The sequence below is a fragment of the Eriocheir sinensis genome, chromosome 11, assembly GCF_024679095.1.
Source record: "Eriocheir sinensis breed Jianghai 21 chromosome 11, ASM2467909v1, whole genome shotgun sequence".
Lineage (NCBI taxonomy): Eukaryota > Metazoa > Arthropoda > Malacostraca > Decapoda > Varunidae > Eriocheir > Eriocheir sinensis.
Genome location: NC_066519.1, coordinates 2,183,683 through 2,203,302, shown reverse-complemented (window position 1 = coordinate 2,203,302; position 19,620 = coordinate 2,183,683). Strand labels below are relative to the sequence as shown.

General features: G+C 45.1%; 1 protein-coding gene across 2 annotated transcripts in view; it reads right to left on the bottom strand.

The window, feature by feature from the left end:
• Positions 1 to 6,332: 6,332 nt before the first annotated feature.
• The window catches only part of LOC126996764 (ATP-dependent DNA helicase PIF1-like), a 28,257-nt gene continuing 14,969 nt past the window's right edge, over positions 6,333 to 19,620 (bottom strand). For both annotated transcript variants that reach the window (XM_050857599.1, XM_050857600.1), the window contains exons 8-12: positions 16,603 to 16,844; positions 14,162 to 14,301; positions 11,434 to 11,628; positions 10,137 to 10,282; positions 6,333 to 9,970 (exon numbers count right to left, since the gene is read on the bottom strand). In XM_050857599.1, the coding sequence (XP_050713556.1) occupies positions 9,779 to 9,970; positions 10,137 to 10,282; positions 11,434 to 11,628; positions 14,162 to 14,301; positions 16,603 to 16,844 (915 nt within the window). In that variant the 3' untranslated portion in view covers positions 6,333 to 9,778. The remainder of the gene's footprint in view (positions 9,971 to 10,136; positions 10,283 to 11,433; positions 11,629 to 14,161; positions 14,302 to 16,602; positions 16,845 to 19,620) is intronic.

Here is a 19,620-nt window from a genome sequence, read left to right as displayed (position 1 = left end):
TCAAGGGAGGAAAGAGACAAGGAGGAAAAAAAGGAAGAAATGAGGAAAAAGAAATCTATGGCCTCGTAATCATGAATGGTAGAGCCTATAGTTTGCAAGATTAGCTTAATGGTTTAATTAGGAGTGAAAAGCAACCTAATTATTACACTGGAACCAAAAGCGATACTTAACCTTTTTTATAGGAAAGGGAAGCAGCTCAAGGAAAAAAAAAAAAAGAGCAAAAAAATAGGCACCATATCACTGCCCTTAGGCCTATAAAAGTTCAGCTGGGCAAAAAATGAAGCAAAAATAGGCCCATGTACCACCCCTTAGGCTTATACAAAGAATTCAGCTCAAAAGAATTAAAAAAAATAATGAACAAAAAAATAGACCCATATTGCCACCCTTAGGCCTATACAAAAAGTTCAGCTCAAGACAAAATAATGAGCAAAAATAGACCCATAATACCACCCATAGGCAGCCTATAAAAAAAGTTTAGCTCAAGGGCAAAAAATAATGAGCAAAAATTAGACCCATGTGCCACCCCCTTAGGCCTATACAAGTTCAGCTCAGGGCAAAAATAATGAGCAAAAAGACCCACCATATCCCACTGCCCCTTAGGCCTGTAAAAAGTTCAGCTTCGACAGAGAAAAATAATAGAGCAAAAATGCCCGCTCATCACTGCCTTAGGCCTATAAAAAAGTTCAGCTGGGTAAAAAGAGGCAAAAATAGGCCCATGTGTGTCCTGCCCTTGCGGCCCTGCAAAAGTTCAGCTGGGCAAAAAGAAATAGCAAATGCCCATTCATCACTGCCCTTGGGCCTATAAAAAGTTCAGCTGGGCAAAAAAAATAATGAGCAAAAAATAGGCCCATATTGCCACTGCCCTTAGGCCTATAAAAGTTCAGCTGGGCAAAAAAATGAAGCAAAAAATAGTATATGCCACCTTGAAACATACAAGAAGAATTCAGCTCAAGGGCAAAAAAATAATGAGCAAAAAAATAGACCCATGTGCCACCTTAGGCCCTATACAAAAGTTCAGCTCAAGGACAAAAAAATAATGAGCAAAAAATAGACCCATGTATGCCACCCTTGGGCCTATAAAAAAAGTTCGGCTCAAGGGCAAAAAATATTGAGCAAAATTGGGCCATAGCCACCACCTTAGGCCTACAAAAGTTCAGCTCAAGGGCAAAAATAATGACAAAAAAGACCACATATCACTGCCCTTGGGCCTGTAAAAGTTCAGCTTCGACAGAAAATAATAGAGCAAAATGCCCGCTTTCATCACTGCCCTTGAGCTATAAAAGGATTCCAGCTGGGTAAAAAAAGAGCAAAATAGGCCCATGTGTCACTGCCCTTAGGCCTATAAAAAGTTCAGCCTTCTGGGCAAAAAATAGCAAAAATGCCCATTCATCACTGCCCTTAGGCCTATAAAAAGTTCGGCTAGAGCAAAAAAATAATGGAGCAAAAATAGGCCCATGTACCACTGCCCTTAGGCCTATAAAAAGTTTAGCTTGACAAAAAAATAATAATGAGCAAAAAATAAACCCATGGACCACTGCCCTTAGGCCTATAAAAAAAGTTCAGCTTCTTATAATATTGACTATACATTAAAACAAATCATGAGGCGCCTTGGTACATGACCACAAGCAACTCAAAGCATCTCTCATAGGACTCAGGACCACGGCCTGCTAATGAGAGAGAAATAAAAAACAAGACAGAGCTTGGAGTAGGCCATTAAGCGTGTGCCCCTCAAATCCTATCTGTGACCCACCGGGCCAAATTCATTTTTCTCTTTTCTTCCTTTCTTCTTGTATTTATTTTTGCTTTTTCTTCTGATATACTTTTTTTCTTTTTTTCTTCCATCTCTTATTTTTCTTCTTTTATTCATTTTTTTCCTTTTTCTTCTTTTCCTCCTCTCTTTGTTGTTCCTTTTCTTCTTCTTCTATTTCTTTTTACTGTTTTCTTCTTATTTCTTTTTTTTTCTTCCATTCTTCTTTTATTTCTTTTTTTATATTTTTCTTCTTTCATTCATTATTTTTCTTTTTTTCTTTGTTTTTTCTTCCTTTTTCTTCCTCTTTCTTGTTCTTTTCTTTTCCGGTCTTTTCACTTTCTCTTTTTCATTCCTTTCTTTCTTGCCTACAGTGGCAGCCAGGAATACTGCTGCTGCAGGTCTAGGCACAACTTTTGGGGAAGGGAGGATCAAGCAGCAACTATGGTGACTTTTCCAATTAGGATTCGAGACCACAATCTCAGGGCACGCATGCAGGATACTCACTTACACTATACATGAAAAGAACATCATTGTTGGCAGAACCAGCTCCACCCAGTTCAGCCAGGTCCCAGTTGTTGGCCCTGTGAGCCAGCAAGCACTAACTGTTTTGACACTACATAAGACACAGTGATGTAACATGTGACCCCCTGGCCTAGCACACAAACTGCAAGGCACAGAGGCAGTAATACCTGTAGCCCAGCCTCAGAAGCATCACCACCAGATCATGGGATGCACTGTGTCTGCCATAAGTGTGGGTACAGAGTCCAATGCCACAGACTGGACATAGTGAGATGCTGGGCACAAAGAGATCCAAGTCTGCTCTTAACACAACACAGGTGTACTCAGCACCTGGGTGTACAACAAGATCATCAGTGGCAAGACAAACTAGATCTGTGTCTGCGTTTTTCGACTATGGGGCAACCCAACATGTGAGGCACCCTGATGAAGTGTGCTTCCAGCACCACAGCACTCAGCAGGCTACAGTAAGGGCACCTGAGGCAGCCAGTGACTACATCACCACGACCCAGTCTGAGGAACTCCTTCACAAGTACCGTAGAAGCTCATCCAGCAGTATAGAAGTCTAAATCCCCTAACATTTTTTGATTTCAGGGAGTTCTACCATGGGCGTGGGGCGGAGAAGTGACTTCTTCAGTAAGGCCTTCCAGCCCTAAACAACCCGGCTTAGACTCTTTGCAGGGAGCTTGGCGTGGAGTTCTTCAGCGCCTGGAACAATTTCTCGGACAAAGTGAGCTCTTCCACAGGGACGGAATACACCTGTCTCCCATCAGGGCAGCCAGATTCGGAAGGCTCCTCAACGACGCAGTACATGACACCCGATCAAAAAACGACCCTCAGCCACGTCCCTCCACCCCGCCCGTGTAAATAGATGCCGTGCATCGCAACAGACCCATAACCGTGATCCCGCAAGTACCACCACCTCTATTACCAAGCCTCTAGATAACTTAAAAATCCTTAGTTTCAATGCGCGTAGCCTAAGAAACAAATTTCATGAACTGAGATGTCTTGCTCTAACAGAAAATTTTGACATAATTGCTATAACCGAAACATTTATCGACACCACAAATATTGATTTAAGTTCCGAATACAACGTAGATGGCTACAGACTCTTCAACAATGATCGTGTAAACTGTAGAGGCGGTGGCGTCGCCCTTTTTGTCAAAAGCTATTTGCAACCCACTGACAAAACACCAAGAGACAGTAACGTTGAACATTTGTGCGTGCGAGTAAACATTGCAAAAGTCAATTTAAATACGTAATAATGTAAATCTCGAGCATGCATTGCCTAATTTTGAAATAACAACAGATGAAGTCCTTAAAGCTCTCCATTCACTTAAAACAAATGAAAGTCCCAGACCCGATAAAGTATATCTATACTGCTTAAAAGAAACAAAGAAATAAATACTCTCCTCCCTCACAACCGTATTCAATATGTCCTTGCGACAAGGCATCGTCCCCTTGGATTGGAAAAAGGCTAACGTGACACGATTTTTTAAGAAAGGAGACAAAAAAATACCAGGTAACTACCGACCCATTAGTCTAACTTCAATTGTAGGTAAGCTACTCAAGAGCATAATTAGAGACAAAATTGTGAGTTACCTCGAAAGCCACTCATTAATTGGGGATTCACAACATGGCTTCCGTAACAAAAGATCCTGCCTATCAAACCTATTGACCTTTTATAACGACCTCTTCTCAGTTTATGGCAGTTTTATGGTTTTAACAAATCATTGGACGTAGTCTATCTTGATTTCCAGAAAGCGTTTGATAAAGTCCCACATCATAAATTACTTTATAAATTAAATCAAATAGGCATTGACGGTCAAGTAAACCAATTGAGCAACAGACAGCAAAGAGTGGTGAGTGACGGATTTAACTAAGAGTGGGCGCTGGTCACTAGTGGCATCCCTCAGGGCTCGGTTCTTGGCCCAGTGCTCTTCATTATTTACATCAATGACGTGGATGTTGGACTCAATAATCGCATTAGTAAATTTGCAGACGACACAAAGATTGGTAACTCGGTTCTCACTGACGAAGACAGGCAAAGCCTCCAAGAAGATTTGCACAAAATTTCAGCTTGGGCAGATAAATGGGAGATGCCCTTTAACGTAGACAAGTGCCAGGTCCTTAAAGTTGGAACAAAAAATAAGAGGTTCGATTACGAAATGCGCGGCGTTAAACTCAAAAGCGTTCAATGTGTTAAGGACCTGGGGGTCAAAATCGCGTCAAACCTCAAATTCTCACGTCAATTCATCGATGCAGCAAATAAAGCGAACAGAATGTTGGGTTTCATTAAAAGAAACTTTTTATTCAAGAATAAAAATGTAATACTCCCGCTCTACAATAGTTTAGTCAGACCCCACTTGGAATATGCGGTACAGTTTTGGTCTCCCCACCATGAAAAGGACATTGCTAAATTAGAAGGTGTTCAGCGTCGGGCAACAAAAATGATCCCTTCCTTGCGCAACAAATCCTACGAAGAAAGGCTTTCCACCCTTAACATGTTCTCTCTTGAGAAACGTCGCCTCCGAGGAAAACTGATCGAATGTTTTAAAATACTTAATGGTTTCACGAATGTAGACAGAACAAAATTGTTTATGATCGATGACACTTTGCGAATGAGGAACAATGGCATAAAACTCAAATGTAGACAAGTAAATTCAGACTGCACCAAATTTTTCTTCACCAACGTTGTAGTGCGAGAATGGAATAAGCTCCCACCGTCAGTGGTCCAGTGTAACACGATTGACTCCTTTAACAACAAGCTCGACCGTCACTTCCTTGAACTTAATATTAACTAGAGTAGAAAAGCAACATTTTGGAGCCATCTGATTAGTGTAGATTCACTTAGGTTTAAGGACAGACCATCTAGTCTGGACCATGGGGTCTGTGTGGTCTGATTTTCTATGTAAGTCTATGTAATTCAGGGGGAGAGGAAGATAGCAGGAGTGCATCATACAAGGCACACTGGCTGTAAACAAACATGCATCAGTGACATAGACAATGGGATAACTAGGGACATAGGTAAATTTGCAGATGACACCAAAATAGGACGCACTATTAGGGCAGGGGAGGATGCTAGAGCGCTGCAGGAGGATCTCAACAAACTGTCAGCTTGGTCAGAGAAATGGCAGATGAATTTTAACATCACCAAGTGTAGCGTACTTAAGTGTAGGAACACGCAACTCATTACACGGGTATAGTTGAGACTCCACAGTGATAGGCAGGTCTGAGTGTGAAAGGGATTTGGGAGTGTTAGTGAACTCTGACCTAAAACTAAGGAAGCAATGTATTAGTGCGAGGAATAGGGCTTACAGGGTATTAGGCTTTATTAACAGGACGGTAACCAACAGGAGTGCAGAGGTCATCCTCAGACTCTATTTAGTGTTAGTTAGGCCACACTTAGATCATGCTGTCCAGTTTTGGTGCCCACACTACAGAATGGACATCATCTTGCTAGAATCAGTTCAGAGGAGGATGACCAAGATGATTCAGGGGCTGAGGAACCTCCCATATCAAAATAGGCTGAAACATCTAAACTTACATTCACTAGAAAGACGAAGAGTGCGGGGAGATCTGATAGAAGTATTTAAATGGGTCAAGGGTTACAACAAAGGCGATATAAGTAAAGTACTGAGAATTAGCCAGCAGGATAGAACTCGCAGTAATGGATTTAAATTAGAAAAGTATAGATTTAGGAGAGATATAGGCAAGCATTGGTTTAGTAATAGGGTGGTGGGGGAATGGAATAGACTCAGCAATCACATAGTTAGTGCAGGGACGATAGCTTGTTTTAAGAGTAGACTGGATAGCTACATGGACGAGGACGACAGGTGGCAATGAGGTGTGGGTGCAGTAAGGTGGCAGGGTACTGGTGCGTGCCTAGTACCGCTGGTATAACGAGGATCAAGCCTCTACCTGCAACCCCTGAAACTACACCTCACCCATCGTGAGTAGTGGGGGGGATTCTGGAGCTGCCCTGTGTAGGCCACCCGGCCTCTTGCACTTTCCCTATGTTCTTATGTTCTTATGTTCTTATGATGGAAAGACCAAACACAAGAGCAAATTTTAGTGTATTTATGGTTATTTATATAATGCTGGCACACACAAGTGGCACTTCACTACACCAGACAAAGAGACATGAAGAGCCTGATAAAGATGAGAGAAAGGAAGAGAAGAAGGAAGATGAGGACAAAATGCTGGAAAGGCTTCACCAAACACAGTTGTCCTAATAGATGGCGTCACTACAAACACTTGCCTGCACCCAGACGGGTTCGGGCCAACCACCAAGGCTAAGGAAACCCCGCCGGACATAAAACGTAAAAATAAAAAATAAATAAAATAAATAATAATACATTGATCACTTGAACATCTTAAGACTAAAAAGGTTTAATTCAGATCTTAAATAACATTGAAACTAAACTAACTTACTGAGACTGAAGGACAGGAAAATAGTGAGTGCATAGCTTGTTTCCTGCATATCACAACTAGCCAAATAAATACTCACACACACACACACACACACACACACACACACACACACACACATCAACATTGTCATGGCCTGCTGTTCTAGTTGCTTTCCTTGGAGCAGTGTCTGGAGCAGTGGTTCCCAGCCTTTTTGTCCCAGGCCCCGTTACAAGGCACTTTTTCACCCGTGGGCCTCTAAGACAATGAAGGTTAAGCCACCAAAATTAATAGGAGATTTTTCTGCAAAAAATAAATACATTCATGTACAATGCCTTACATAGTGTACAGTACCCTCCTGAGTTTCGTGCTATCCGAGTTTCACAATCCCTGAGTTTGGCACTCAATCCTAAATTCTCATCATCCCAACTTTGACGCGTTACTGCCCCAAGTTTCGCGCTGCTTTGACATGTACGGGTCACATCTACCTACCGTCGGCGTCACGTGCGATTCCTTAAGGCGGTCACACTAGCCATTTTCCTCCAACCATTGGGACTACTGGCAACTGTGGTTGCCCGTGCGCCCAACTGGGAGCGAGTTGTCGATTGTCCATATTGGTGGAAAATGGTTGGGGTTACAACCAACAACACGAAACAGACAAAGGCAGTGGCTGAGGAGTGAGGAGCAGTGGAGATGGACAACCAAGAAACTCGTTAAGTAGACTGTCAGAGCTGCTTTGTTTACTATTTAATCGATGCAGGGCGACTGCTATGTTTACGTTGTGAACACGGACAACTGACCTTGACCGTGTGTAACGCACACCTGGAAAAGTTGGAGCTGCCAGTTGCCCCGATCGCCAACACAGCGGAGGAAAAAGGTCCAGTGTAACACCAGCAGCTTAAAGGTGCAGTCACACAAGCTAGTTTCTTGAGAATTTCCCACCAAAATTATCTCCCGAGAAGTTTCTGCATGGAATTTACCCTCCAGTTTAGTCACACAGAGGACTGTTGCATTCTGGGATGTATCAGCTGAAAAGCAAAACAAACACTGGATCCAGACGCTGCAGAGTTTGCTTTGTGGTGCTTGCTGAAGAAAAAGAAAAAGAAAAGAAAGCATTTGTAGGTTCATGAGTGGTTAGCTCAGAGACAAAGGGAGAGTATGCTACAGCTTGCTGCCATTAAGTGCTGCGAGAACTTGGCAGTGAGGACCCAGACACAATGAGGCAGTGTGTTACAGCTTGCTGCCGTTAAGTGCTGCGAGAACTTGGCAGTGAGGACCCAGACACAATGAGGCAGTGTGTTACAGCTTGCTGCCGTTAAGTGCTGCGAGAACTTGGCAGTGAGGACCCAGACACAATGAGGCAGTGTGTTACAGCTTGCTGCCATTAAGTGCTGCGAGAACTTGGCAGTGAGGACCCAGACACAATGAGGCAGTGTGTTACAGCTTGCTGCCGTTAAGTGCTGCGAGAACTTGGCAGTGAGGACCCAGACACAATGAGGCAGTGTGTTACAGCTTGCTGCCGTTAAGTGCTGCGAGAACTTGGCAGTGAGGACCCAGACACAATGAAGCAGTGGCTACGCTTGGACAAGACTCAAGTCCAAGACCTGCTCAACCGTGGTGCTGGAATAAACATGTGGACAGCTACTGAACTGATCAGCTGATACGCTCTTCTTTTTCTTGTGACCACAACTTACCGACCTCACGAGAACATAACCGACATGCTGGTGACAGAGTTTCTGACAAGAATTTCCAAGAGTTTCTTGTGAAATGCAGCCGACTTTGAATCTGTGCAAAATTCTCGAGAAACTGGTGGTTGGGTGACCGTGTTCACACGTGCTGGGGCGAGATTCACAGAGATGGGCACTAATGGTCCACGGTAAAGGCTATCAACTAATGATTTAACTATCAACGTTGCCTTCAGATTCACAGAGATGGGCACTAATGGCCCATGGTAAAGGCTATCAACTAATGATTTAACTATCAACGTTGACTTCAGATTCACAGAGATGGGCACTAATGGTCCACGGTAAAGGCTATCAACTAATGATTTAACTATCAACGTTGCCTTCAGATTCACAGAGATGGGCACTAATGGTCCACGGTAAAGGCTATCAACTAATGATTTAACTATCAACGTTGACTTCAGATTCACAAACCTTTTGTTTCGTCATAGTTAGAGGCCGCTGATTGGATGAGCGCAGGCGATGACGTCATTGAACTCAATGAATCACAAGCGTGTTTTCAGAACTCAACCTATGGTAGGGCAGCCAGCCGCCTTCAGCTATGGCTTCCAAACGACCCGTTCTCTCTTCACATTTTCTTCTTTTTTACACAGTATGTATTTTATGATAACAAGGGAGTAAAGTGGGAAAAAGGTCAGCTTCTCCACGGGCCAGAACAAATGTGCGCTTTTTCAGTGTTTTCAAGACACAGAGTTTACCAATCCGTGAGTTTAGCGCTGTACCTGTGGAACGAAGCAAGCGCCAAACTCAGGAGGGTACTGTAGATCATTTCTAGCATTCAAGCATTCAGTTTTAAGGACTGTGTGCAGCAGTATGAATTTTATTCCGAGCCGCATGTCTCCTAATTCCAGTATATTAAATTTAAAAATAATTATAATCCCTGTGGACCCCTAGAAATTGTTCCATGGACCCTGCTTGGGAACCCTGCTACACAGGACTTTTTATTGCTGTTTTTGTTTTTTTTCCCCTTGAGCTGCCTCACTTACCATATAAAAAATAAAAAAATAAATAAAATACCCCCCCTTACAGACAATCATCATCGTCACCATCAGCTCGGGCTCTGCTTCCGCCTCAAATTATGGTAGAACTTCAAGACGCTGGGATGCACTCGGACACACACACACACACACACACACACACACAGTCTCTCTCTCTCTCTCTCTCTCTCTCTCTCTCTCTCTCTCTCTCTCTCTCTCTCTCTCTCTCTCTCTCACTAATCAACATCATCATCAGCTGAGGCTCTACTCCCTCCTCAAATTATGGTAGAACTTCAAGACGCTGGGATGGGCTCGGACACACACACACACACACACACACACACACACACACACAGTCTCTCTCTCACTAATCAACATCATCATCAGCTCAGGCTCTGCTCCCTCCTCAAATTATGGTAGAACTTCAGGACGCTGGGATGGGCTCGAACACAGGAAGGGTTGAAGTCCAGCACCCTCAGCCCCTGGAGGTTCCTGGCGCGCGATAGAGCCACGTAGACCTGGCCCGCCTCGAACACCCGCGAGAATGACATCTCCGCACAGTCCAGCGTCATGCCCTGGGGGTGGGGTGGGGGGGAGTGGGTGTTATAGTGAATGTTTAATTTAGTGAGAGAAATGATGGTGTTTTAGTGAAGGAGGATTTGGAGGAGGAGGAGGAAATCACTTCAAACAACATCAACAACAACAACAACATCCAGCCGCCGTCCCGCTCCCGTCCCTCACCTGACTCTTGTGTATGGAGAAAGCCCAGGCCAGCTTGAGGGGCAGCTGCATGCGCGTGACGAAGCTCCCGGCCACCACCGCCACCCGCCACTGGGCAAACCGCACCTCACTGGTCACCCCACTCATGAACCGCACGATGGGGTTGCCTGCGGAGCGACACAAGATAGATAGATAGACAGATAGATAGTGTATTGACCTCAGTATCCAGGTACAAGTGTTGATGTTGATAGTATGTGACCCCCTAAACTAACACACACACACACACACACACACATACACACACACACACACACACACACACGCAGACATACACATTATATAGTCTGGTGCAAAATTAATTAGAGTTTCATTTCAGTACTTGGTAAAGAAAATAATAACAACACTGATTACACCAAGGCTAGAGTATGCAGCAGCTGTCTGGTTACCACATGAGAAAAAGGACTGTCAAGCCTGTCATATGAGGCTAGACTAGAGGAACGGGCTCACCAACACTGGAAGAAAGGAGAGAAAGAGGAGACCTGACAGCACCGTACAGGAACACAAGTGGAATGGATGTGTTGGACAGAAATGATATAACTGTGATGGAAGGAAGGAGGCAACTAAGAGCACACAGCAAGAAACTGAGGAAAGGGACTTGTTTGAAGGACATGATGAAGTACAGTTTTCCATACAAGACTCAGCAAGGACATTGTTGAAGCAGCAGTGTCCAGAGAATGAAGGAAAAGCTGGACAAATATAGATTGGGAGACAGGCTGACCCAGCTTACTATACTATAAATAAATAAATAAATAAATAAATACACACACACACACACACACACACACACACAGCCACAGACCCCCCATACACACACACACACACACACACACACACACACAGACATAGACCCCCCATACAAACACACACACACACATACACAGCCACAGACCTCCCATACATACATACACACAGCCACAGCCCCCCCCTTCATACACACATACACACACACACGGCCCAGTAGCTCAGGGGTAGAGCGTCTGGCTCACAACCAGAAGGACCAGGGTTCAATTCCCCGGCCGGGTGAAGATAAGTTGGGTTTATCTTCTTTCAAGTATAGCCCCTGTTCACCCAGCAGTGAGTAGGTACGCGACGTAAGGGAAGGAGTTGTGACCTCGTTGTCGCGGTGTGTTGTGTGTGAGTGGTCTCAGTCCTACCCAAAGATCGGTACTACGAGCTCTGTGCTCTTCCGTAGGGGAACGGCTGGCTGTCTCGAGAGAGACCCGCAGCAGACCAAGAGGTGAATCACACACACACTCACCGTCCCTGCCGTTGGTGAAGGCCGTGACCACCCCCCTGGCGCCGTTGACCAGTCCTCGGCCCACCTCCAGGTTCTTGGCAAGCATGACCTGGCAGCCAACCTTCAGCACCAGCCTCTGACCCACCGGTGTGCTGCTGTCCAACATGGCAGCGCGGCTCGGGTCACTGTCCACACTCTCAAACACACGCTCAGGGCCTGCAAGGGTCACACAAGTCATACAAGGGGAGTCATAAAAGGATCACACAAGGGTTATATAAGGAGGGTCATAAAAGGATCACACAAGTCGTACAAGGGGTACACGAGGGTTACACAAGGGTCATACGAGGGTCACGCAAGGGTCACGCAAGGGTCACACAAGTCATATAAGGGGGGTCAAAAAAGGGGTCACTCTTCAATAAGTCTTCCTTCCTTCCTTCCTTCCTTTTTTTCTTCTTTTCTTCCTTTATTTTTCTTGTTCCTTTCTTCCTCCTCCTCCTCCTTCTCCTTTGAATAAGAAACAAATAAAAGAAAACAGTAAAAAGAAATAGAAGAAAAAGAAGAAGAGGAAAAACAAGCACAAAAAAGAGGAAGAAAAAGAAGAAAAAAATATTACAACAGCCTTCCTTCCTTCTTTCCTCCCTTCCTTCCTGGAAGGAGACAAAAGCGTTGCATTAAACTACAGGCCCATAAGTTTGACATCAGTGGCAGGAAAAATACTCGAAAAGATTATTAGAGACAAACTTGTTAAGTTTCTAGAAGACAATAATGTAATCTCCGACTCCAGCATGGCTTCAGAAACAAGCTTGCCCTAACGAATCTATTAGACTTCTTCCAAGGCATATATAAGAACTGGGATGCCCACATCCCCAGTGATGTTATATACCTGGACTTTCAGAAAGCCTTCGACAAGGTACCATTACCGACCTCTTAAAAGCTACTGCACATTCGGCGGGCAAGCCAATCTGATCAGCGTGGATAAGAGATTGGCTCACCGACGAAAAACAACGAGTACTACTCAACGGACGATTGGCTTCCAGTCACTAGTGGAGTGCCTCAAGGGTCAGTGCTGGGACCCATTCTCTTCATCATATATATCAACGACCTCGAATCAGGACTGAAATCCACAATATCGAAATTTGCTGATGACACTAAGGTGGGAAAGGCCCTCACAAAGACCGATTCATGAATCATTCAGAAAGACCTCAATCACATTTTATGGTGGAATAAAATGGCAAATGTGTCCTTGACAAATGCAAATGCAAGTCATGCACATTGGGTCCAGAAATAGTAACCACACATACATCATGAATGGGAGACCTCTGCAAGCGATGCAGGAGGAAAAGGATCTTGGAGTCACTATCAGCAGTGACCTGAAACACGCGAATCACTGTAAAAAGCATACAACAAAGCCAACACTATGCTCGGGTTCATAGCGAGGAACTTGAGTGTAAAAGCATGACGTGATGCTATCCTTGTATAATTCCATGGTAAGACCGCAGAGTATGCAGTACAGTTCTGGTCTCCTAATTACAGAAAGGACATTGATTTACTGGAAAGGATTCAGCGACGCGAAAATGAATGATACCAACCTTAAGGGCTCAACCGTACGAGGAACGACTCAAGCGACTCAATCTCTTTACATTGGAGAAAAGACGCCTACGAGGAGATATGATTCAAGTCTTCAAGTATCTAAAAAAATTCAATAACGTCGATTACTCCAATTTCTTTGAATTGCAAACCAACCTAAGAACTAGAAATAACGGTTTACCCATTCAGTCTAGTCGATGTAACACAGACATCGGAAGGAGTTTCTTTTCAAACCGAGTCATCCGTCACTGGAACAATCTTCCTTCAGAAGTAGTAAATCAGAATACCATCAACTCCTTCAAATATAAGATCGACACTTCACTGGAGTAAACTGAATATTGAGTTGCTTTCATCTGCTCCTCAATATCGAGGCGCTTTCATCTGCTCCTCAATATCGAGGTGCTTTCATCTGCTCCTCAATATCGAGGTGCTTTCATCTGCTCCCCAGGCCCCAGGCTGTCGAGCAGATTAAATCACCAGAACGGGCAACCTCGTAATGAGCCAATAGGCTTTCTGTTGCCTGCGTTTCCATGTTTCCATGTTTCCATGTTTCTTTCCTTCCTTCCTTCCTTTGTCTGTGTTTCCTCTCCTGCCCATGACTTGAACTCCTTTACAAGGGGAATATCAGAGGACTTCTCTATCACACAGGGATGTCTCTATATCAACAGCCCTCCTTCCTTCCTTCACTTTCCCTTCAAGCTTCTCTCTCTCTCTCTCTCTCTCTCTCTCTCTCTCTCTCTCTCTCTCTCTCTCTCTCTCTCTCTCTCTCTCTCTCTCTCTCTCTCTCTCTCTCTCTCTCTCTCTCTCTCTCTCTCTCTCTTTCTCTCTCTCTCTCTCTCTCTCTCTCTCTCTCTCTCTCTCTCTCTCTCTCTCTCTCTCTCTCTCTCTCTCTCTCTCTCTCTCTCTCTCTCTCTCTCTCTCTCTCTCTCTCTCTCTCTCTCTCTCTCTCTCTCTCTCTCTCTCTCTCTGCTTTTTTTACCCTCTCTCTCTCTCTCTCTCTCTCTCTCTCTCTCTCTCTCTCTCTCTCTCTAATTCCCGTCCTTGATCAGTTTTCTTGTTCCTTTTCTTTCCCTTTTTTTATTCTTTCAGTCACCTTCACTTTCTCTTCCTGTGCTTACTTAAAAAAAAAAATCATACCCCCCTTCCCCCCACCACCCCATACCTGTCAGCTGGGCGAGGTTCTGTGCGTTGATGTGGTCGGCGTCGCTGCGGTGGGTGCAGAGCCGCGACGCCTTGATGCCGTTCCGCTCCACCGTGTTGTCCTTGGTGCCCTGAAGGACCTCCGCTGCCTCCTCGCTGCACCTGGGTCACAAAACAGTCCTTGAATGTCCCGGCAACTTATACGAGAGGTTATTCAAATGGGCATATCAGGCTCCTATTATGACCATGGTCGGTAAAATAAGACACTGGCTTCTCACATCACCTATTTCTAAAGGTCAAAGATGCGGTCAATTGGGTTATAATGAGTGTTTCTTTAGGTTCATGGTACAGAGGAAGGGTCACACTACCACCAGGGTCATGAAACTACTCCTGGAACTGCCCACAACTCCTATGAAAGCCTTGTCAGATATGTGTGTTTTTAGGTTCATGGTACAGAGGAAGGGTCACACTACCACCAGGGTCATGAAACTACTCCTGGAACTGCCCACAACTCCTATGAAAGCCTTGTCAAATATGTGTGTTTTTAGGTTCACGGTACAGAGGAAGGGTCACACTACCACCAGGGTCATGAAACTACTCCTGGAACTGCCCACAACTCCTATGAAAGCCTTGTCAGATATGTGTTTCTTTAGGTTCATGGTATGGAGGAAGGGTCACACTACCACCAGGGTCATGAAACTACTCCTGGAAATGCCTACAACTCCTATGAAAGCCTTGTCAGATATGTGTGTTTTTAGGTTCATGGTACAGAGGAAGGGTCACACTACCACCAGGGTCATGAAACTACTCCTGGAAATGCCCACAACTCTTACAAAAGCCTTATCAGATATGTGTGCTTTTAGGTTCATGGTACAGAGGAAGGGCCACACTACCACCAGGGTCATGAAACTACTCCTGGAAATGCCCACACCTCCTACGAAAGCCTTGTCAGATATGTGTGGTTTTAGGTTCATGGTACAGAGGAAGGGCCACACTACCACCAGGGTCATGAACTACTCCTGGAAATGCCCACACCTCCTACGAAAGCCTTGTCAGATATGTGTGGTTTTAGGTTCATGGTACAGAGGAAGGGTCACACTACCACCAGGGTCATAAAACTACCAATGGAAATGCCCACAACTACTATGAAAGCCTTGTCAAATATGTGTTTTGTTAGGTTCACAGTAAAGAAGAAGGGTCACACTACCACCAGGGTCATAAAACTACTCCTGGAAATGCCCACAACTCCTACAAAAGGCTTGTCAGATATGTGTGTTTTTAGGTTCATGGTACAGCAGGGTCACACTACCACCAGGGTTATAAAACTACTCCTGGAAATGCCCACAACACCCCAAAAGCCTTGTCAAATGTGTGTTTTTAGGTTTATGGTACAGAGGAAAGGTCACACTACCACCAGGGTCATAAAACTACTGGAAATGCCCACAACTCCTACGAAAGCCTTGTCAGATATGTGTTTTTACGTTCACGGTACAGAGGAAGGGTCACACTACCACCAGGGTCATGAAACTACTATTGGAACTGCCCACAACTCCTATGAAAGCCTTGTCAGATATGTGTGTTTTTAGGTTCATGGTACAGAGGAAGGGTCACACTACCACCAGGGTAATGAAACTGCTCCTGGAAATGCCCACACCTCCTACGAAAGCCTTGTCAAATATGTGTGGTTTTAGGTTCATGGTACAGAGGAAGGGTCACACTACCACCAGGGTCATGAAACTACTCCTGGAAATGCCCACAACTCTTACGAAAGGAAAAGACTCTGATGGTCTGAACATGTAAAGAGAGCAGGGGAGGATACAGTGCTGGAAGGTTTGGAGAGATTGGAGGTAGAAGGAAGGAGACCAGTTGGTAGAAATAGGAAAACGTGGAGAAGGTGTACACAGGAAGGCTTGGCAGTGATGGGATTGGATGAGCATTGGGCAGAAGACAGAGCAGAGTGGAGGAGAAGGAGAGCTGGGGAGGATACAGTGCTGGGAGCTGTGGAGAGATTGGGGGTAGAAGGAAGGAGACCAGTTGGTAGACCTAGGAAAACATGGAGAAGGTGTATACAGGAAGGCTTGGCAGTGATGGGACTGGATGAGCATTGGGCAGAAGACAGAGCAGAGTGGAGGAGAGCCACAAAGCATCCAACAGCTCAGGAAGAGTGAAAACGGACAGTAAACGAAATGATGATGATGATGACTTCTCCTTTCTTCCTAACCTGCAGATGTGGATGAAATGACCCCACTTAACCTCTTCTCTTTTTCCCCTTCCTCTTGTTCCACCTCCCTCCTCCTCCATTCTTCCGCCTCTCCTTTATCGAACATTTCTCCTCCTCCTTCCTTCCTGACCCGCCCAGCCTGACGGATTGCAGGACGTGGATGAAGTTTCCCTATTTAAACTTTTCTCTCTCCTCCCCTATTTCACCCCTCCTCCTCCTCCTCCTCCTCCTACCATCCTCACCTGCCCAGCCTGACGGATTGCAGGATGCGGATGAAGCTCTGGTCATCCTGTCGCTTCACCTGGGTCAGCTCTAGGGTCTGGGTGATGCAGCGCTGCCACGCCTCCGTCTGGAAGCAGAAGATGCGCTCCTGTCCGGGCCGGGTGACTGGCGGCAGCTGCAGAAAGTCGCCGCACAGGATGAGCTGGATGCCCCCGAACGGCTTGGTGTTGTTACGAATGGCCTGCGCCACCGCCTCCAGCTTCTGCGGACACACACACACACACACACACACACGAGGAGTTACTACTAAGAAAAGTAAGAAACACCACGAACACACGAGGACACAGTAAAAAATTGAGAAAAGGAAGATGCTTGAGAGACATAAAAAAATATAGCTTCCTGCAAAGAAACATAAGAGGCTTGGCACAGACTAAGTGAGGATGTGGTATCAGCGAAGAGTGTGCACAACTTTAACCCGGTAGCTGCGGGGATCGTGTTTCTTAATGGTCCCTCCAAGCGAGAAAAATGAGAAAAAAATCACCCCTCACACAAACCATTTCATAATATATATCAAAGAATTTGTGATCAGATTATGTATCATCTATTTTGGGGGGTTTATATAATGGCACAAATTTGTCCCGTCGCTGCTACACGGTAAAACCACAAATTTGCCCCGTCACTGCTACACGGTAAAACCACAAATTTGCCCCGTCACTGCTACACGGTAAAACCACAAATTTGGCCCGTCGCTGCTACACGGTAAAAAAACACAATTTGCCCGTCCTGCTACGCTACGGGTAAAATGGCCCGTCACTGCTACGGTAAAACCACAAATTTGCCCGTCACTGCTACGGTAAAACCACAAATTTGCCCGTCACTGCTACACGGTAAAACCACAAATTTGCCCGTCACTGCTACACGGTAAAACCACAAATTTGCCCGTCACTGCTACAAGTTAAACCCACAAATTTGCCCGTCACTGCTACACGGTAAAACCACAAATTTGCCCCGTCACTGCTACACGGTAAAACCACAAATTTGTCCCGTCGCTGCTACACGGTAAAACCACAAATTTGCCCCGTCACTGCTACACGGTAAAACCACAAATTTGCCCCGTCACTGCTACACGGTAAAACCACAAATTTGGCCCGTCGCTGCTACACGGTAAAACCACAAATTTGCCCCGTCACTGCTACACGGTAAAACCACAAATTTGTCCCGTCTCTGCTACCGGGTTAAGGAAAACTGGACAAATACAGATATGGAGACGGGACTACACGAGCATAAGCCCAGGCCCTGTAATACTACAACTAGGTAAATACACAGGAAGGTTTGATAGTGTTTCTTGAAGTACTGCCTACCTATCAAAAGGCTCAAGGAGGGAACAACAACTATCCAATACCATAGAAATATTGGTACTTGGAATGCATTAGAAGTGGTGGTGGGGGCAGTGTGCAGGAAATCAAGGGAAACGTCACATAGGGGGTCCTGGGGTCACGATGGTCTCAACCTATGACGTTTGGTGGTTACCCCGCGGCCACCATAAATGATTAAATAATTCTTGTTTTGACTTTCAACGTTTGCGTCGTAAATACGAACTTGGTGCGGACAGTAGTTTGTTGAGCGTGGCGGGAGAATACGTGGTCAGCAAGCGTTGCACTGAGGCTGGCGCATTGTTTACATTCTGCTGGTACTGTTTGTGTTCCTTGGACGCTGTGTTGTGTTGTTTCTGTTGCTTTTTTTTCAACTTTGTGCCCTTAATCCTGCCTCCCAGGCGTGAAGGAGACTCCTCTGATGGCAGTGCTGGTAGGGAAAGGAAAGCCATCACTATGGAAGGGAAACTATACATTATGAAACAATCCTACACCATTTTGTTGTGTTGTACTTTTGCTCTCTTGGGTTTGTGTTCTTTTCTCATTGACATTTGGCCTTCACTGTGTCCCCCAAGCATAAGACAGACTCACCTGGTGGCACTGACTCAAAGGAAAGGAAAGCCATCACAGTGGAAGGGAAACTATACATTGTGCAGCGACTGGAAAGGGAGAAACAGGGATGGACGTTGGCCGTGTGCTGAACTTTTTGTTATTGTTCTTCGTTTTATTAGTTCATATTTATGGCCTTGAAATGTCTTCATAAAAAATAGTTACTGTCTAATTATGGGTCGTACTACAAGTCAAACCTGAGAAGTTTTGGGTCCCTACAAAGGTTGGTTTAGGGGCCGTATTACAAGTCCAATCTGAGAAGTTTCGGGTCCCTACAAAGGTCAGTTTAGGGGCCGTATTACAAGTCCAATCCGAGAAGTTTTGGGTCTCTACAAAGGTCGATTTAGGGGCCGTATTACAAGTCCAATCCGAGAAGTTTTGGGTCCCTACAAAGGTTGGTTTAGGGGCCGTATTACAAGTCCAATCCGAGAAGTTTCAGGTCCCTACAAAGGTCGGTTTAGGGGCCGTATTACAAGTCCAATCCGAGAAATTTCAGGTCCCTACAAAGGTCGGTTTAGGGGCTGTATTACAAGTCCAATCAGAGAAGTTTTGGGTCCTTACAGAGTTCGGGATGAATAACTCTGTAGGGACCGGAAACTTCTCGAATTGGACTTGTAGTACGGCCCTGTGACATTACTACTGCACAAGCACAGGTGAGTGGTTCAGAAGCTTATGGCACTTTGATGTCAGGGCTGGGGCAGACAGTTCCTTATAATGGGCTGGGTTTACACTTGGACAAAATCGGGTCATGACAGTGTTACAGGAACGCAACTCCATCGTAAGTCAAGGACCCCCTGTACTTGGAATGCATTAGAAGGGGCAGTGGAGGTAAAGAGAATGCAGAAAATCAAGAAAAACCTGAAGTATAGACATGGAGACAGGGCCATAGGAGTGTACATACCTCAGGCCCTGCAGACTACAATTAGGGAAAAACTAAAAACAACAGAAATATAGATACTTGGAATGCATTAGAGGTGACAGTGGAGGCCAAGAGTGTGCAGGAAATCAAGGAAAACCTGAAGTATAGACATGGAGACAGAACCATAGGAGTGTACC